Genomic DNA, 17827 nt, shown 5'->3' on the forward strand with positions numbered 1-17827 from the left:
GGTTATATTTCCCTTTTTCTGTCAGTTATGCACATAAACTCAAGCTCCCAACAATGAGCATACACTGAATTTTTAAAATGTGGTATATATACATATGTTGGATTGCAATAAAATGATCTGATCAGGAACTGTGGATAAATCTACCAAACATAAAATTAAAGAATAATAAAACAAAACCATATGAGGCAAACCAACTCAAACAGATTTGACACACAAGGTTGGCAGAGCTCACATGGACATCTAAAGGGAAAGTATGAGGAATGGTGACCTGCTGCTTTTAGGAACCCCCATCCCCCATGGTTCTTCCCAATCCCTACTTTTTTGTCTTTGCTCCTCAGAAATAACTTTTTCAGACACTTGAGAAATGTGGGTCCTGGTGCACTGTTGAATCAACAGTTGAATTTACCTTGAAGAAGGTAAATTCAGGGCAAAGGCTTTAACTGACTTTCTCTGTGTTATCGGCCCACAACTATAATCAGGGAGAGTGGAATAGTGTGAATGTGCACATCAAGTGAACCCAGTGATGAACATGAGGACTGACTCCCCAAAGGAAGAAATCTCAGAAGTATGATGCTCATCAAAACATTAAGATGAACAAAACTGTGGAATCTGTGTAAATACAACTACCGTAATTTTATGAAGATGTTTATTAAATATATTATCCTTTTAATGGATAATTCTTTTTTCTTTAGCAAATGCACTTATTTCCTAAAACATGGGTCAATATCCAAGTTGGTAATTCTATTTTCTATAGAACTTAAAATTTCACAAAGAAGAATAAGTCAGTCCATGTTACAAGGACATATGCAGAAGACTGTTAAGGTAGAAATTATGTATGAAATATGATAAAAATTATAAAGAATTATATTTTATGAAATAATAGGCTTAGAGTGGATTGAAATTGAATACAGATACAGATTCAAACACACACACTCTTACATGTGTATATGTATGTGAAATTTAGTACTTATAAAATCATTCATATATCTACATTTAATTTTAAATAATAATATTTTAAATTATTAGTCTATATAAATATTTATAATGTTAGAAAATTTATGGATAGATATTAAATAAAAGAAAATTAGTCTCTATTTGATATTGTCCTGTATAGTCAAATATGTAGATGTCAAAAATAGTTATACAAATGGAGAAAAAAAAATGATGCCTGCTCTTAAAACATACCAGAGTGGATTATAAAGAAGATCCATTTTAGAGCTTTCCATTAACATAAAATTTTCAGTAGGTCCTCTAACATGACTTTTCCATATTGACTAAAGTCCTTCAATTATGTGGTATAATACAAATCTTTTTATTGGTCTAGAATTGGGTAAGGAATTAATATTATTGCTGATGATTATTTTGCTTTTAAACAGAATTTCACTGCCACACAGTTGTGGAGGATGGAAGTGGGATGGAGAGTGTCAGTAGGGTTGGCTCCTTCTCTGGAGACTATCAGAGGGGATCCTTCCTCGCTCCACCCTCACTTCTCCTGGTCAATGATAATCCTTGGTGTGCCTTGGTTCATAGAAGCATCACTTTGGTTGCTGCCTCTCTGCTTACCTATCCCTCTTCTCTGTGTCTGTCTATGTGTCTCCCTTCTTCTGAGGACACAAGTCAGGTTGGATTAAAGGTTTTAGTGAGAGACTTTAGAAAATGATTAAAGAATTCAATGAATATCAGAGGATGAAAATTCCCCACTTCCTTTCTCCTATAATAACTGGCTCTTCTAAATCTGGGATGCTTCAGTGAAGATTTTTTAATCTCCTCCTCTGAGAAATTATGCTTAGAGAACAGAGCCACATCCCAGTCTGATCAACTGTCACAGGAGTAGTAAGATTGGTAGAAGGAGGCAAATTTGCTTTACTCCCTAGAGATTAAGAAGTGATTGATGACAAAGACATGAAAAGAAAAAAAAAGTAGGAGTTCTTTATTTTTCCTCTTGGTTGCATGTTGTTTCAATCATGCCCACCAATTTAAATTACATGAGGCATGGTAAGGACATTTCAATATCTGCACAAGACTGGTATTTTAATAACATGTAAAGTCTTAATATTGAAATAATTCCATGGAGATTGTCATGTAGGGAAATAGATTTGGGGTTCACCAGAGCCCCCCCATATGTTTATTTGAAACAATATGAACATTTTTTTGTGTGTGTGTGTCTTGTGCTAAACCTTTTTCCACTGAAGGGCCACAACAGAACCTGAATTACTTGAGGTCCTCACCCAAATTATGCCTGACTCATCTAGGGACAGGGGATGAATTTTAGTGTGAAGACTTGGCAGACATTGTAGGCTACTCTCCATAATCTTGTTTTTTAAAGGAAATCTGTCTTCCTAATCTCATCTAAAGATATCAGAACTTATTTGTATGTAGGAGAAATAATAGACAAAGAGCAATTTTAACAAGAATACCTGGATAGATAATTAATACAATTAACCAAATTCCATAAAAACTCCAAAGGGCCAACACAACAAAAATTAAAAGTAACTTTAAAATCTTAAGATTTGACATCTACATCTTGCACACTAGAAAACAAATTCTACTTCTTGTTCCATAAATCAGAAGAGATAGTGACACACTTGTACTTCAGGCCAAAAGAAGGCCCACAGTAATCAATCAAAAAAAAAAAAATGGCGCTTCTCTGTGCCCTAAGAAATTTAAAGGATTGGCAATAAAGAGAACTGAAAGTGCAGAGTATGTGTTTAGCACATACCAGCAAATGGACTCTTTTGGTGGCTTCTCTTATAGGGACACAGATGGGCAGCTCCCAGGCAAGGTCTGGGTGTAGGTGTTTCCTGTATAAATAAATGAGATACCATGATATTTATCCTAAATCCATTCTCAGACTCAATTTCCCTTCCTAAACCTCTCTATCTGAATTAGCCAGTACTCTAAATACCTCAACATAATGTTCTTTTTTATAGCTAAGTTTAAAGCTCCCCAGTGATAAAACCTGTTGACAGTGTTAAATGTGTTAAAAATTACTAAAAATGATATACTATTGAAGATACTCATGTGCTATGTCCTTATGACAGGAAGACAGAACTTGGGAAGAGTAAGTGACTTGTTAGAGATTAGAGATATGGTGGTATCCAGATCTACTGTGATATGAATTATGCCTCTCAGTGATAGCTCCTCTCACTTCAGCTCTCTCCTTTCTTGATCTCCCCTTCTACTCCCTCAATGAGCCCTGCCATATCCTGTGCCTTTATCCTTGGTGCCTCATCTCTACTCCTATTTCACAGAGGTGGCCTCCCCTTTACAAACTGGATTCATTTACAAAAATACTCAATCAAGCCCCAGGAGAGCTTGTAGGTACCTGGTCTTCAAAAAACTACTCTTTTCTACCTACAGAAGCTCTAGGCAAGTCCCTAATTCTCTGTATTGCATCTTTTAGGATATAGGGCTCTTTCAGCTTCTGGAAATGGCCTCTCTCACTTTCCATCATTATTAGAATTTTTGGGCTCAAATTTATCCAGGTAAACAAAAGTGGCAGGGTGGACAGGTTGATTTCCATCATCAAGATCACACCTTTGTTTATTCCGCTAAGATCAAGATTTCCTTCTCCACCCTTCCTGTATCTGAGATTCATCTGCATATAACAAAATCTCCAGGGCTTTGATCATAAGCCTTGTTTCTGTATCTACCTGTCTCATTGTCCATCACTCCACAATTCTATTATTCTCTTTAGGGCACAGAACTGTGTTACTTGAGTAGATGGGAATGTCTTCATCAGATGTGGATTTGGCCAGGCAGAAGTACACACAGATCCCAGTGTCTTCCTTGAAGACCAAACTTGCCCTGTATTCTTGGGCTTCCCAGTCATCTCTGAAAGCCAGAGGAGGGAGCATGACCTTCCTTTAAGGCAGAACAGAGGGCAAGGAGAGTGATCATGGAGGCCCAGAAATGGGCAAAAATGCCTGTGATCAGGAAGGGATAAAATGGGGCAGAGGGGTCTTCAAAGGAGACACAATCTAAACTTTCCACCCAGGTCTGGTATAAGAGAAAGTTATTTGAAGAGAGTATTGAGAGTTTGCTTCCATGTTATCTAATTCAAAATACTAATATCTTTCCAGAATTTGCCATGTTCCAGAAATGTTTTTAGATGTTGGGTATGAGGATTTCAAAGAAATAATGCAGACAAAAAGAAAAAAGAAAACATTTTAAGCCATTTGAAGTTTATGAGAAACCTGATAGGAAGAAAAGAAAAATTGCATCTGCCAAGTCCACTGATTCATATGAATCATTCTCACTAGAGTAAATTAAAAATTGCAGTCAAAAATATGATTGTCTGACCCTTTGCTTCAAGGATACATTGTGTTGTGGCATCTATCACACATAAACTGTATAACCTTCCTCCATATCTTGTCACCTGTAGCATTTTTCTCTCTTTTTTTTCAATTATTTTAAACTTATTTCAAGCAATACCCCAAACAGAAATAGTATATCTATTAATGAAGTAAATAAATCTCTTGATGAATATATATAGTGGGTCTTATTTCCTCAAACACTGTTTATTTACTCTTGTGAAAATTTCCAATATTTTCTCTTCTTGCTTTTTGAAATAAAGTTCATTCTTGTTAACTATAGTCACCCACCTGTACAATGGTGCACCAGAATTTCTTATTCCTAAGTAAAACCTGTAGCCTTCCATCTCTAACCCCTACACTTTCCAGCTTATGGTAATCAAAGTTCTAGTCTAAACTTCCAAACTTTTATGAGGTGAACTCTTTCATATTTGACATATAGTGAGATTAGAAGACTTTTGTTCTTCTTTACCCTTCTATTTCATTTAGCCTAATGATCCAGGTTCATGCATGCTGCAGCAAATGGAAGGATTTCATTTCTTTTGTGTTTTTCTTTTTTATTTTCTTTTTTTTTGGCTAAAGTGTATTCTATTATGTAAATGTACTTCATTGTGTCCATTTATTAGTTGATGGACACTTAGATTGTTTCCCTTTCTTAGCTACTGTCTGTAGTGCTGCCATAACCTGAGAGTATAGAGGTCTCTTCAACATCTTGTCTTCATTTCCTTGGGATATATGCTCAGCAAAGAATTGCTGTACTTTATGGTTACTTGGGGGGGGGGGATGTTCAATAATGTCCTTATATTTATTTATTTGTAAAGGATATTTGCTGTGTTTTGTATTTTTGATTGGTAGATTTTTCCTTCAATTCTATGAAAATCTCATGGCACTTACTTCTTGTCTACAGGTTTCCTGTTAGAAAATTCACTGTCAGGTGAATTAGGATACCCTTATGTGTTGTTTATTTCATTTTTCTTGATTCCTTTGGACTCTTTACCTTTCATTTTTGAGATCTGTATTATAATATGTAATAACAAGAGCTCAAAGGTCCAGGTCAAATTTGGGCGCCAACTAAATTTTTACCCCCAAGGAGAGACTTCTCTCCATTGTGTGCTCCCTGGGGCTTTGGGAAGGAACAAGGACGGTAGTCCTGTGGCCAACAATGCTGCAAAGGTATGTCACACACTAGGGCACAGCCTGCCAAGGCAACACAGAACTGAGGTGGGACCAAAGTCCTCAGTGTTATGAACTGCCTACTGCTGAGGTGGACTCATGGCCCAAGACTCCTGCAACCAGCCACAGGCTCTTCTTGAGTTGTCCCACCAGCATACAGGTCTTACTCTCTCTATGAGATCAGTCCCATATTTCAGCCTGTAATTCCTGCTGAGTATCATAATGGTGGGCCTGGCATTGTGCTCTAAGACAAAAGCCTATTTCTGCTCTTGTGTCCTGCTCCTTAAGCAAGTGGATTCTTGATTTTCCTTCTGTCAAGACTGCTTGGAGGAGTGGTAGTGGAGGCAGTCCCTTTGCTGCCCAACTAAACACAGTTCCAAAAATTCAGTCTGAGGTTACTGGCATAGGGACAAGGATTGTTGGGCTCTACTGGACACCTGCCTAATTCTGAGTTTCAAGTCTAAGGCCTGGACTTAATTACCTTTCCATTCCCCAAGAAGAATGCATCTTTCTTCATGCTGGGCTGCTTAGATTTAGGGAATGTGTCTTTTCTTTATATTGTCATAAAAGCAGACACTCAAATGCTTTCTTTTCTTTTCATACACCTAAGTTATTTTCTCCTATCAAGTTGTTTGGTTTGTGAAAATTGCTTTCGTGGGGTATTTGTGGGAGATCACTGAATAACCACCTTGATCTGAGTCCTAAACTACATAATCGTATACTGTAATAAATATGCATTAATATTTTATTATTTCCAACATTGATATGACAGCATAGTGTTAAATACACCTCCCAATATGAGTTTATACAGAAATTTTTGAAAAAAGAAACATAGAGAGAATCTACTATAATAAATATGAAAGGAGGAATTTGTGACTCACAGCATTTCGCTAACAATTCTCTGGCCCTTCCTACTAATAAACTAAGATTTTGATATTTGAATCTGGAAAGAAGTATTTCAACTTTGCATTAATCCATAAATTTCTTTGTGATATGTTTGATCCCTCTGCCCAAATACCTATTAACCTAGTGGAAAAATATCTTTGACTCTACATATGCAAGCACTCAATTCAACTGAGAAAAGTTGGGACACTTTCTTGTCTGTCCTTTGAAAATTACTGCAAAGTGTGTGTATCAATTTATATGTAATCATAAAAGAAATAAATTACAGAAACAAAATTATGAAGACTGATTTTAAGCTGAAATTCTCTACAAAAAAATATTTTGTCAACTAAGAAAGTTGAGAAGGAAAAGGATAATATCAGAGGTTTATAGGACAGGAATAAATAAAGTGCATCATCCACTGCTATCCCTGAATCTGTGGATTCAGGGAAGGATCTCTCCTCTTAGTCCTCTCTGGCAATTCATTCTTTATTCCCCCAGGGATCAGACACTACTTCTTGGAACTTTCCATTCTCTTAGGTAGTGGAGAATGCACTGACCATACCTGAGCAGATGACTCCTGCATCTTTAGAGTGCCCACAGTTGCTCTTTCCCCAGCCCAGGGAAGGGCAATTCCACAAGTAGGCCTCCTCTCCTGTGCACGCCAGCTCTGTCAGCCAGATGGGCCCCGATCCCTCTCCAAATTGTGCATAGAGCAAGGCATTGATGGCTTCTCCACAGCCCAGCTGTCTGCACACCACATGGGCATCTTTCAGGTCCCAGCTGTCACCACAGACAGTGCCCCAGGAATGCTGGTGAATGATCTCCACTCTGCCTGCACACCGACTGCCACCATCCACCAGGCGGAGCTGTGGGCTCTCTGAGGAGAAAGAATCATGTCAATGGTTGTATTTACAAAGAGAATGAGAAGGGTTCTTTTTTGTGGGCAGGGGTGTACCAGGGATTGAACTCAGGGGCAGTCAGCCACTGAGCCATATCCTCAGCCCCATTTTATATTTTATTTAGAGACAGTGTCTCATTGAGTTACTTAGGGCCTATTTTTTGAGGCTGACTTTGAACTCATAATCCTTGTGCTTCAACCTCCTGAGAAGCTGGGATTACAGATGTGTGCCACAGTGCTGGCTGATAAGTATTTTTTTGTCATGTGGTACTCCCTCCTCCAACCAAGCACTTGGCAGATCTATTTTCAGAACACAGTACTTGCTGTGTAAGACACGGAATCATTCATTATACTAGGGCAGCAGGTAAGTCTCAGTTTCTACCATAATGTGAAAGAATTAATTGTGAAAAAATAAGAAATGGAATTAAACACAATGTAATAAAGTGAGTAGTCTCAGGTAGAAGTTATTATGTAGATCTGATCAGAGTAAAACTTGCTGTTGGTAGAGTTCTGGATATGATGTGACAAAACTATTTGAGAAATGCCGAGATTCCTAATTTTAGTAGCTGAAAATGTTTTTTCTGAATGATTTCTAAGAATTAGTGTAGTGGGTCAGTATCTGCATTGGCTTCTTATAAATCACATATATATGAGGACTTATGGCCAGAGATTTGAAATGATGACAGTACAGGAGATGCAGTAGGAAATGGGGATGAGATCATAAGAAGTCTCAGGTGACAGCTATGATTTCAGGAGAAAAATGTAATTATATAGGCATTAAAACTGAAAAATTAATGGATCATAAGACAAACCATAGTTAACACAATATATTTCACTAATGATTCTAGGCTTCATAGTTCAAATATGGATATTTAAATTTAAATTTGTGTTCACTTTATGTAGTTTGGGCAACCTTCCTGTATAGATGATGCCAGACGTTGACATTGCCCAAATGCCACTATGAATCATAGAATGCTACTTTCCCCAAAATATATTTAATCTGTGCTTGGACTTCCTACCAGGAGTTCTTGATGAGAAGATAAATAACAGAATAAAAGTACACTTTTTGTGGCTCTGTGAGTGACAAGAGTCAGGGAGCACAGGGGAAGCTCTGAGAAGAGAAAGGGGGAAAACACTGGGAACCATTAAAGAAATGACTAGAAGTGTTAATGAGATGGAGAAGCATTAAGGCAGCCCAGAGAAAAGTACAAAGCAATTAACAACTTCAAATCCAGCTGTCTTACATGAGGAAGAAACACATGGTTCTTACAAGCTTTAGATCAAGTTTGGGGAGTTGTTTTGAGAGGGAGTCCTTCAGTACAACAAGAGAGCTTTATAGGAGGAGTTCACCTCATTGCTCAGCAAGTTCTCAGAGTGCTATTACTGGGAGCCATCTTGAGAAGGATCCTATTATATGGGCTAAACTGTGTTAGGATTACAAAATATGAATTAATCATAATTCAAGGTCCCTGAGTCACCCCTCCACAGTGACAGGGTGGAGGTAGTGAGCACCTATAGTCTCAGGAAGACTGACTTCCACAAACATGCTCAGATAGCAGCAGAGTACGCACTAGAGACCTCATTGATACACGCATCTTTTCTATGTGAAAAGGAGTGTTCCAGGTCTGAGAGCTGAGACAACATCTGATGATTCACCCCATTCCTGTGCCCCATCTCCAGGGTGGAGCTGAGAGGTTTGACATTTACACCACTTTTCACAGGCATTCCAGGGATTCATTATGGCTAGGACACTTGGAATGCCCTCATAGGAATGAGGTCTCTGGAGCAGAGTTTTACTACAACTTGTTTCCAGAAACACTGAAGGCAGGGCTTGTGGTGACTTTGACAGTTGCTATGCCCACACTATTTGAAACAGAACCCCTCCAGCGTGATGATGGCCTGTCCCATCAATATTCCTTAACCTCCATAGTAGAAATTGAGGAGCACAATGCAGGTAGCATATCATACATAGCTGCTTTTTATGGGAATTGAAAGGAACTAGAATTAATTTTTTTAGCCCAGTTTATCCCATATACCTGATGGATTCAAATGTTAAATGACCATAAAAGAGATTTCTGCATGCAAGTATTTTGTGTAGGAGGAATTTTTGACATATTTTTTTTAATATACACATTATTATATTTTCCTTAATACTATGTATTTAATGCATTTTAAAATTCTTTAAATGGATTTTTCTCTTTTCTTCTTTTTCATATTTTCTTTATATAAAATAGTTTTCTTCTTATTTTTTTCCTCCTTTTTCTTTTTATTATTTCTTCTGTAATCTTCCTTTTTGAATTAATTTTCCTTCTATTAATTTAGTTTCTTGTTCATTCTACATTTATTCTTTCCCTTATCTATTGTTACTGCTTTCATAGTTGTTATTGAGTTTATTTGATTATTACTGTATTTATATAGCTGACTTATGTTTATGTGGTTGGTACTCCTTTATTCATTTTCTTCTTTCTGAGTCATGATGGTGATTAAGGCAAGAACCTCAAACATGTTGGGTTGCTTTGCCACTGAGCTACACCTCCAGCCACTAGAGTGAGGTAGTACCTTATTGTAACCATGACCTAGCCCTGCTCAAGCCTTGGTGGATGTTATGGTTTGGATGTGAGGTGTTCCCCAAAAGCTCTGCATGAGACAATGCAAGAAGTTTTAGAGGATAAATGATTGGGTTATGAGACTCTTAACCCAATTAGTGAATTAATCTCCCAATGGGAGTAACTGAGTGGTAATAATATTCTTGTCTTTCATTGACAGAGGAGACCAGGGACTTGAGTGTACTTGGAGGGGGAGGATTATAATGGGGCCTCATGTTGTCTAATCAGGGTAAGAAGAACGTGTGCAATCCTGAGGAGAGTGGAAGGATAAAAGCTGATAAGGGAAAACATTTGGAATCTGCATGAGGATGAAATATATGGAAAAGGATCATGAAGAATATGTGCATAGGGAGAAGAGGCAATAGAGAAGGAAAATGCAATCACGATCTCAAGATGTACAGTTAGTGGTGGTCAATAGTGTGGTCATACAGGGAGATGGGGTATGGAGGAGTAAGGGAGAAATTAAGGAATGGAGAGGCCAGGATGTTTTTTCAGTTGTGTTCAATGATGCTGGCAGCACCAGGAACAGGAGAAAGAGGAACCTGGTGAGCCTGGTGTAGCAGCCTGCATGGATGATGGGAGTGTGTAGACTGGATAGTGACACCAAAGGAACTAGTAGCTGGTGCGACCTCGTGGGGTAAATTTCAAGTAGCTGAACATAAAGAAAAAGAAAGTTTTCTGGTGGAGCATTTTGGGACTTCTAGTGGCACAATTCACAATAGCTAAACTGTGGTGCCAACCTAGATGCCCTTCAGTAGATGAGTGAATAAAAAAAATGTGGCATATATTCACAATGAAATTTTACTCAGCAATAAAAGAGAACAAAATCATGGCATTTTCAGGTAAATGGATGGCATTGGAGAAGATGATGCTAAGTGAAGTTAGTCAATCCCCCCAAAAAACAAATTCTGAATATTTTCTCTGATATAAGGAGGCTGAATCATAGTGGGGTAGGGAGGGGAACATAGGAGGAATAGATGAATTCTAGATAGGACAGTGGGAGGGAAAGAGAGGGGGAAAGGGATTAGCAAGGATGGTGGAATGTGATAGACATCATCATCCAAGGTACACATTTGAAGTCATGAATTGATGTCAACATATTTTATATACAGAGATATAAAAAGTTGTGCTCTATATGTATAATAAGAATTGTAATGCATTCCACTGTCAGTTATTTTTTTAAAAAGGTCAATAAAAAAACTATTAAAAAAAGAATTGTTTAAAATGACAAAAGAAAGCAGGAATAATTTTATTCTAATATTTGGCTCAGAAATATCCTGTTGAAAAGGGATCATGGAGCCTCTAAATGATAAGGACATCATTGTTTTCAGAAGTCAGCCAGGTTTTTATTAAAACACAAAACTGAAGTGGATGTTGTAGGTTTTAATTAGTTGGAAGATGATAGCCTCCAATTTGCAACAGGCACCATGGAATGTTTTCTGGGAGAGGGATGAAGTGGGCAAGTTAGTTTTCAATAGCGTATGGAAAAGGCTCATAGGAGAGAGTATCAACTAAGACCACTGGGACTGTGAGGAGATCAATTCAAGAAGAAAATAAAGAAGACCAAGCTCCTCATTTCATAGCACTTCCACATGATGTAGCAGATGAAATGACTAGCAAACACCTTTCAACAGAATTGCTACTGGGGCCATGGTTTGGAAAGGCCTCTAGCTCTTCTCACCCATCCAGGTAATCAGGTATCACTCTCCCCACACTCTTCCTGCTCTGCTTATGATAAAATTTATTATTCCCTTAAGGCCACCATGCTCCTACCACCTCAGTAGTTACACTGACAAAATGCTCTATGTTCTTGTGCATTGGACCTTATTTAGGTCTTCTTATTTAGATCTCAAGTTAAATATGATTGTTGTCTTCCTCAATGAACACATTTGCACAGCACCTTCCATGCCTTCATGACACTCAAATTTATGTGTGGTTGTGTAGTCACGCTAGAGTGCAAACTCCATGAGAGCATGCACAATATTTTTTTCTTGTGTATCTCTTCCTGCCTGGAATTAAGTTTTTACCTACAAATCCCTCAATTACTTATCATCAACAAACTAATCTGTAGTGGATTCCAGAGTAAACAGCCCATGGTATTGGATTCCTCAAGTTGTCACTCACTCAATTGAAATTGGAAGATGAAGTATTTACTCTAAACCTCAATTTCCTCATCAGAAATAAATGATCACCATGATACCTATCAAGAGTTGATTGTGTTGGTGGGAACAAATTGATAGCACTTAGCAAGTAATGTGTATTACTGAGGTCTAATCATTTGCCCTCTCACTAAGGAAATACAGATTAATTACTATAATCTGAGACTGCATTAGCTAATTGCTAAGAATGTCCATCAGAGTGTAACTTCATGCTCCCATTTACTCCGTTCAGTCTCTTGGTACGTTTCATATAAATTGCTATCATAGCAGGTTTTCTTGCATCTGCCTTTCAAACAGAATTTAAAGAAATGGATCAAGTAATCTCTATTCAGTATCCATTCTGTAGATTTAGTTCAACTCATTCATTCTGTTTGCTGGGAGCCATCAGCCAAGTAGGTATGACAAATTCCTTGCCAGCTTACTCCCATGCTGTCTAGTGGAAGGACTTCTGAAAGGTGACCTTGCTCAAGGACCAGGGCAGGATCCGTGTTTAGGGTGTTTCCCCTTTAGAATAGGGCAGTTTAGCATAATAGGAGATTAGGGTGTTCCCCCTTTAGAATAGGGCGTATCCTGCTGCTGAGTTCCTCTTGAGTGCTTAGGGTCAGACAGTATATTTTGGGAGACAGAAGCCCATGCGGAGTGGATTTGGCAGTAGTGGATTTGGGCAGAGAACGTGGATTCCCCCAGAGCGTGTTTGTAGACGGCCGGTGTGAGTTCGGGAATAAAGAATTGCTGTTTGAATCTACAAGCTGTGTGGAGACTCGTGATTTGTGCCCAGCCAGAGACTGCGGCACTGTTTGCATATATGAACCTTTCCTGACAACAACCTACAGGCATAGGACAAACACATAGAAATAGACAGTAGGTCACCTGTACATGTGATATGAGCTTCCTCCTTTGCAGAGCAAGATTGGTATTTCCAGGGGTCAGAAGGACACTGCCAGAGAGAGGTATCAGTTTCCCGACAGCGGATTCCATCCACCCAGCGAGGTCTAGAACCTTCCCTAGAAGGAATCAAGAACTCTAGAGTCCCAGTTTCCCCACAGCCAAGCTGACTGCAGATCATGGACAAAGTCACGGGTTCCATGGGGCTGTGGCAGACACCGCCCCAGGTGTTGTTGTAGAAAACCTCCAGCCACCCAGCACATTTTTGGTCATGGCTCACCAGCCTGAGGGCCAAGAACTCTGAAATACAAAGAAAGGGGGGACATCAGGACCAAGTGAGCACTGAACTCCTACTGCTGTTTTTCCTTTATTCCTAAGTAGTGAGTGCTCATTGCTGACTCTGCTGAGGAAGTGCCCACTAGGTGAAGGAATGGAAGTTTTGACCCTTTAACCTGTTTTGCTAATTTTTACTTCTCTTTCTGTTTTTACACAAATGTAATATTAGCAAATCAATAGATAGAAATGTTGACCTGGGGGCTCTGCAGTAAATTAACTCTTTATCTACTCTCTGACTAACCAAATGACATACCCTAGAAAAGGATGGCTGACATAGGTGTGGCACAATAGTGGAGCTCCAAATATGCTCACTCCCTGATCCTGGGAGCCTGTGAATATTTTACCCATTGCAAAAGGGCTTTGTAGACATAATTAAGAAGAGAATCTTTTTGTGCATTATCCTGTATCATCCTGGATTCATAGGTGAGCACAATCTATTCATATTCTTAGACCTGTGTCCCCAAAAGCAGATAATTCTTTCTAGCCCTCGTCAGAGGAAGATGGTTCATGGAATGATGTTCAGAAAATTGCACTGCTGTTGGTTTGAAGAAGGAAGGGGCCATAAGACAAGGAATTCAGGCAATGTCTAAAATCTCCAAAAGGAAGGAAATGAGTCTTCCTAAGACTTTAGCTGTTGTATCCTGCTCACACCTTGTTTATAGCCCAGACAGATCCAGGTCAGGCTTCTAACCTACACATTGTAGGATGATAAATTTGTGTTTTTTTGAGTCACTCAATCTATGGTAACTTGTTACAGCATAAATAGAAATCTAATTCAGTGGGTCAGGATGTTGTACCCGCAGGTCACAGAAGACTGCTGACTGCTTTAAATGGACACTGTAGAAAATGACTCTGACAGGTAACAGTGCTGAGAAGGAAGGAGCAGAAGCTCAGCTGCTCCAGCAGGAAATGGAAGGACCTCTTCTTCTCCTCTGCTGAAATAACAGAAATTGTAAGAGGAGCTTCCTCCTCCCCTGCCCTGTCAATTTCTGCCCAATCTCTCCCCCATGGTTCAGCCACCACCCTGCAGACCTTTCCCTGCCCTCCCCCACCTGTGCACAGTGTGCACCACAAACCTGAGCAGATGACTCCTATGTCCTTTTTGTGACTGCAGTTGTGCTGTCCCCAGCCCTGGGAAGGGCACTGCCACACATAGGCCTCCTCTCCTGTGCAGTTCAGCTCATCCAGCCAGATGGGCCCTGATCCCTCTCCAAAGTGAGCAGAGACGGTGGCCTCCAGGGCCACTCCACAGCCCAGCTGTCTGCACACCACGTGGGCATCACTCAGGTCCCAGCTGTCATCACAGATGGAGCCCCAGGAGCCCTGCTGCAGGATCTCCACTCTCCCTGCGCAGTGACTGCCCCCGTCCACCAGGCGGAGCTGTCTGCTGTCTGAGGAGAGACAGGGTCATGTCAGTGGGCATTTACACAGGGAATGGGAAGGCTCTGGTGCTGGAAGCCTTGCTCACCTGAGCAGTTGGCAGTGTGGCCCTCTGAGGATGCAGAGCCTGCTGGGTCAGACCAGGAGTCATTGCACTGGGGAAGCAGCTGGGTCTGGTTCCCTACCAAATGAGTGAGAGAAAAGGAACCTGAATTAAACAACATAATAATCTAGTGATGGCATCTGAGATGAAAGCTATTGCAAAGGAGCATTCATTTTCTATCTTCAGAGCTGATCTTTTATCGAGATTTCTGCTTTTTGTTATGCCAGACTTTTTTTTATTAGTTGTTCAAAACATTACAAAGCTCTTGACATATCATATTTCATACATTTGATTCAAGTGGGTTATGAACTCCCATTTTTCCCACCATATACAGATTGCAGAATCACATCAGTTACACATTCACGTTTTTACATACTGCCATACTAGTGTCTGTTGTATTCTGCTGTCTTTCCTATCCTCTACTATCCCCCCTTCCCTCCCCTCCCCTCCCATCTTCTCTCTCTACCCCATCTACTGTACTTTATTTCTCTCCCTCCCCCCCCCTTTCCCTTCACCTCCTCTTATATGTAATTTTGTATAATGATGAGGGTCTCCTTCCATTTCCATGTAATTTCCCTTCTCTCTCCTTTTCTTGTTTTAAGCACACACCAGGAATGAGTTTAGGAAAGTGGAATATATTAGTGCATATTTGGCAGCAAGACTTTTAGAGTCAAATTTAGAGAAAAGTGAAAACTAGAATCAGGTATTTTCCCCTTTAGCCATTTTTCATTCAAAGTTAGTAGGTGAGATTCTGAAAATATCAGCATGTTTGCCTCATTTCCCTGGGAATACACATGTGTAATTTAGTTTGGAACAAAGAGGTGAAATTCTGCTGAACATCCAGAAATCTTGCATCTTATTCTGTGAACTGAAAGTAGAGGGTTTTTTTTGTTTGTTTGTTTTTGTTTTTTGTTTTTTCAGATGGTGCCCATTTCCAAACACTTCAACAAACTTTCACTTAAGATCATCTACCCTAATTAGACAGCACAGAAGAGGCAAAATACCTTTCTGAAGGTTTCATATGATGTGCATCTTGGCAGAGAAATGATTGACAAAAATCCAATAAATATTTTAGGGTCATGCGTTATTTTCAAAAGTCAGAAGATAAAAATAAGAACTAGTGGATGGGTATAACAATAGTGTAGATGCTCTTCAAAATAGAAATAGTAAATGGAAGAACATGGGAAAATACAGAGTGAAGCATAGAAATACAACAGAATAAGAAATATAATAGGTAATTAAGAGAGATGGTGAGATGACCTAACATTCTTAATACTCTACAAGTTTTAGGTACTTAGGGCCACAATTTTTAAATAAATTATGACTCTTTTTAGTTATATGTGACATAAAAATCCATTTTTAAACAATCATACAAACATGGAATATATCTTATTCTAGTTAGAGTTACATTCTTATTGATGTACATGATGGTGGGATTCACTCTGATGTTTTCATGCATACACATGGGAAAACTATGTCAGATTCTTTCCACTGTCCTTTCCCGATCCCTCTTCCTTCCCTACATAGCCCATTTTCTAATCTACTGGAATTATGTTCTTCCCTTCACTGCCCACTCTTCTTATTGTAGGTTAGCTTTCACGTGTCATAGAAAACATTTGACCTTTGGTTTGATAGTGCTGAAGTAAAAATAGAAAATACATAAAGTAGGATATTTAATACACATATAGTGTTTAAAAATATCCACAAAATCTTTCACACTCTATCCATTCCTCCTTTGCTCCAATCTGGCTGTCAGTGGTAAGTTGTCTATAAGCAATAGAATGTGGGGTAGTCTACATGACTTTACTTAGAAACCTAGCTTAGAATGTTAGGCCTTCTCCTCTTGACTTAGTAGGATGTTTGCTTAATGGGAAATCTATTCTGTAGAGACTATCATGTGGGAGAGAACATTTGCAGGTGGTTCTATCAGCAACTCCAGGTGAACTTCAAGCTACCAGCCATGTGAATGAGCTTTCCTGGCTTCCCAGCTTGGTCAAGTCTTCAATGACCTCAGCTGCAGATGAGATCCAAGTGCAACCTCAAGAGAGACCACAAGAGGCAACTGCCAAGAGCCCTTGCCAAATTTATTAATCTACAAATCATGAGAAAATAAAATATAATTTTTATTTGAATTGTTATTTTGGGGGGAAATTCATTATGCAGAGATAGCCACCAAGATTACATTTACTATGAAACACAGGAATTTTACATTCCCATGTTCGTTGTGGCACTATTTAAAATAGCAATGGTATGGAATCACTCCAAGTGCTCACTGACTGAAAGGAAAATTTATGAAGTATAGATGATATATATACAGCCATAAAGAAGAATGAAATCCTGTCATTTGCATCAAAAGAGATGGAACTGGAAAACATTGTGTTTAGTTAATAAACTTCATAGAGAAAGATAAGTACCCAAGTCCTCTATCATATGTGGAAGCAAAAAGGAATTCGCTGGAAAATAGAGAGGAGATTGCTACAGGGTAGGTAATATTTATATCACTAGATATGTCCAATGTGGTCTAAAAATTCTTGTGCATGAACTTAAGAAATACATGTTTTGTGATTCATTTTTCTAACATATATAGTTTAAATTTCTACTTTGGAAAAAAGTCAAAGCTAATTTTCATTTATGTGTAACAAACTCAAACATTGATTTACAATTTCTCTTATTACTTACTTATTTTTGCTTATTGTCATAGCTCAAAAAGAGAACTTTTCATACAATTATTGGCTTGTATTCTTCAAAAATATCATTACCGTGACATACCAAGAAAATTTAAAGAGTTTGATAGTAAGAAAGATAACTAAACATGAGAACTGAATGCAGCATGTTACCATACTTTTTTTACTGTGAATAACTTATTTAGGAATTTAAGTAAAATTCTGAACAAGACTAATACACTATATAATTATATTATAGCAAGATGGATTTATGGAATTGGCAACAATGCTGTGGTTACATATGAAATCCTTGAAAACATTTTAGGAGTAATAGGACAGATTACATTATCCACCTACTCACTTACTCTTAACTACTCATTCAGAAAGATTTGATAAATTTATGCATAAATGGAGAAGAAGGATGGA

The 17827-nt window shown here is 38.6% G+C and overlaps 1 protein-coding gene across 1 annotated transcript in view; it reads right to left on the reverse strand.

Moving 5' to 3' along the window:
- Window positions 1-17827, reverse strand: part of LOC143398307 (scavenger receptor cysteine-rich domain-containing protein DMBT1-like) — a 182500-nt gene that overhangs the window by 151281 nt on the left and 13392 nt on the right. The window contains exons 5-8 of the mRNA XM_076855297.1: window positions 14724-14816; window positions 14332-14646; window positions 12905-13219; window positions 6934-7248 (exon numbers count right to left, since the gene is read on the reverse strand). Of these exons, the coding sequence (XP_076711412.1) occupies window positions 6934-7248; window positions 12905-13219; window positions 14332-14646; window positions 14724-14816 (1038 nt within the window). The remainder of the gene's footprint in view (window positions 1-6933; window positions 7249-12904; window positions 13220-14331; window positions 14647-14723; window positions 14817-17827) is intronic.

This window comes from Callospermophilus lateralis, chromosome 4 (genome assembly GCF_048772815.1).
Source record: "Callospermophilus lateralis isolate mCalLat2 chromosome 4, mCalLat2.hap1, whole genome shotgun sequence".
NCBI classification, from domain to species: Eukaryota; Metazoa; Chordata; class Mammalia; order Rodentia; family Sciuridae; genus Callospermophilus; species Callospermophilus lateralis.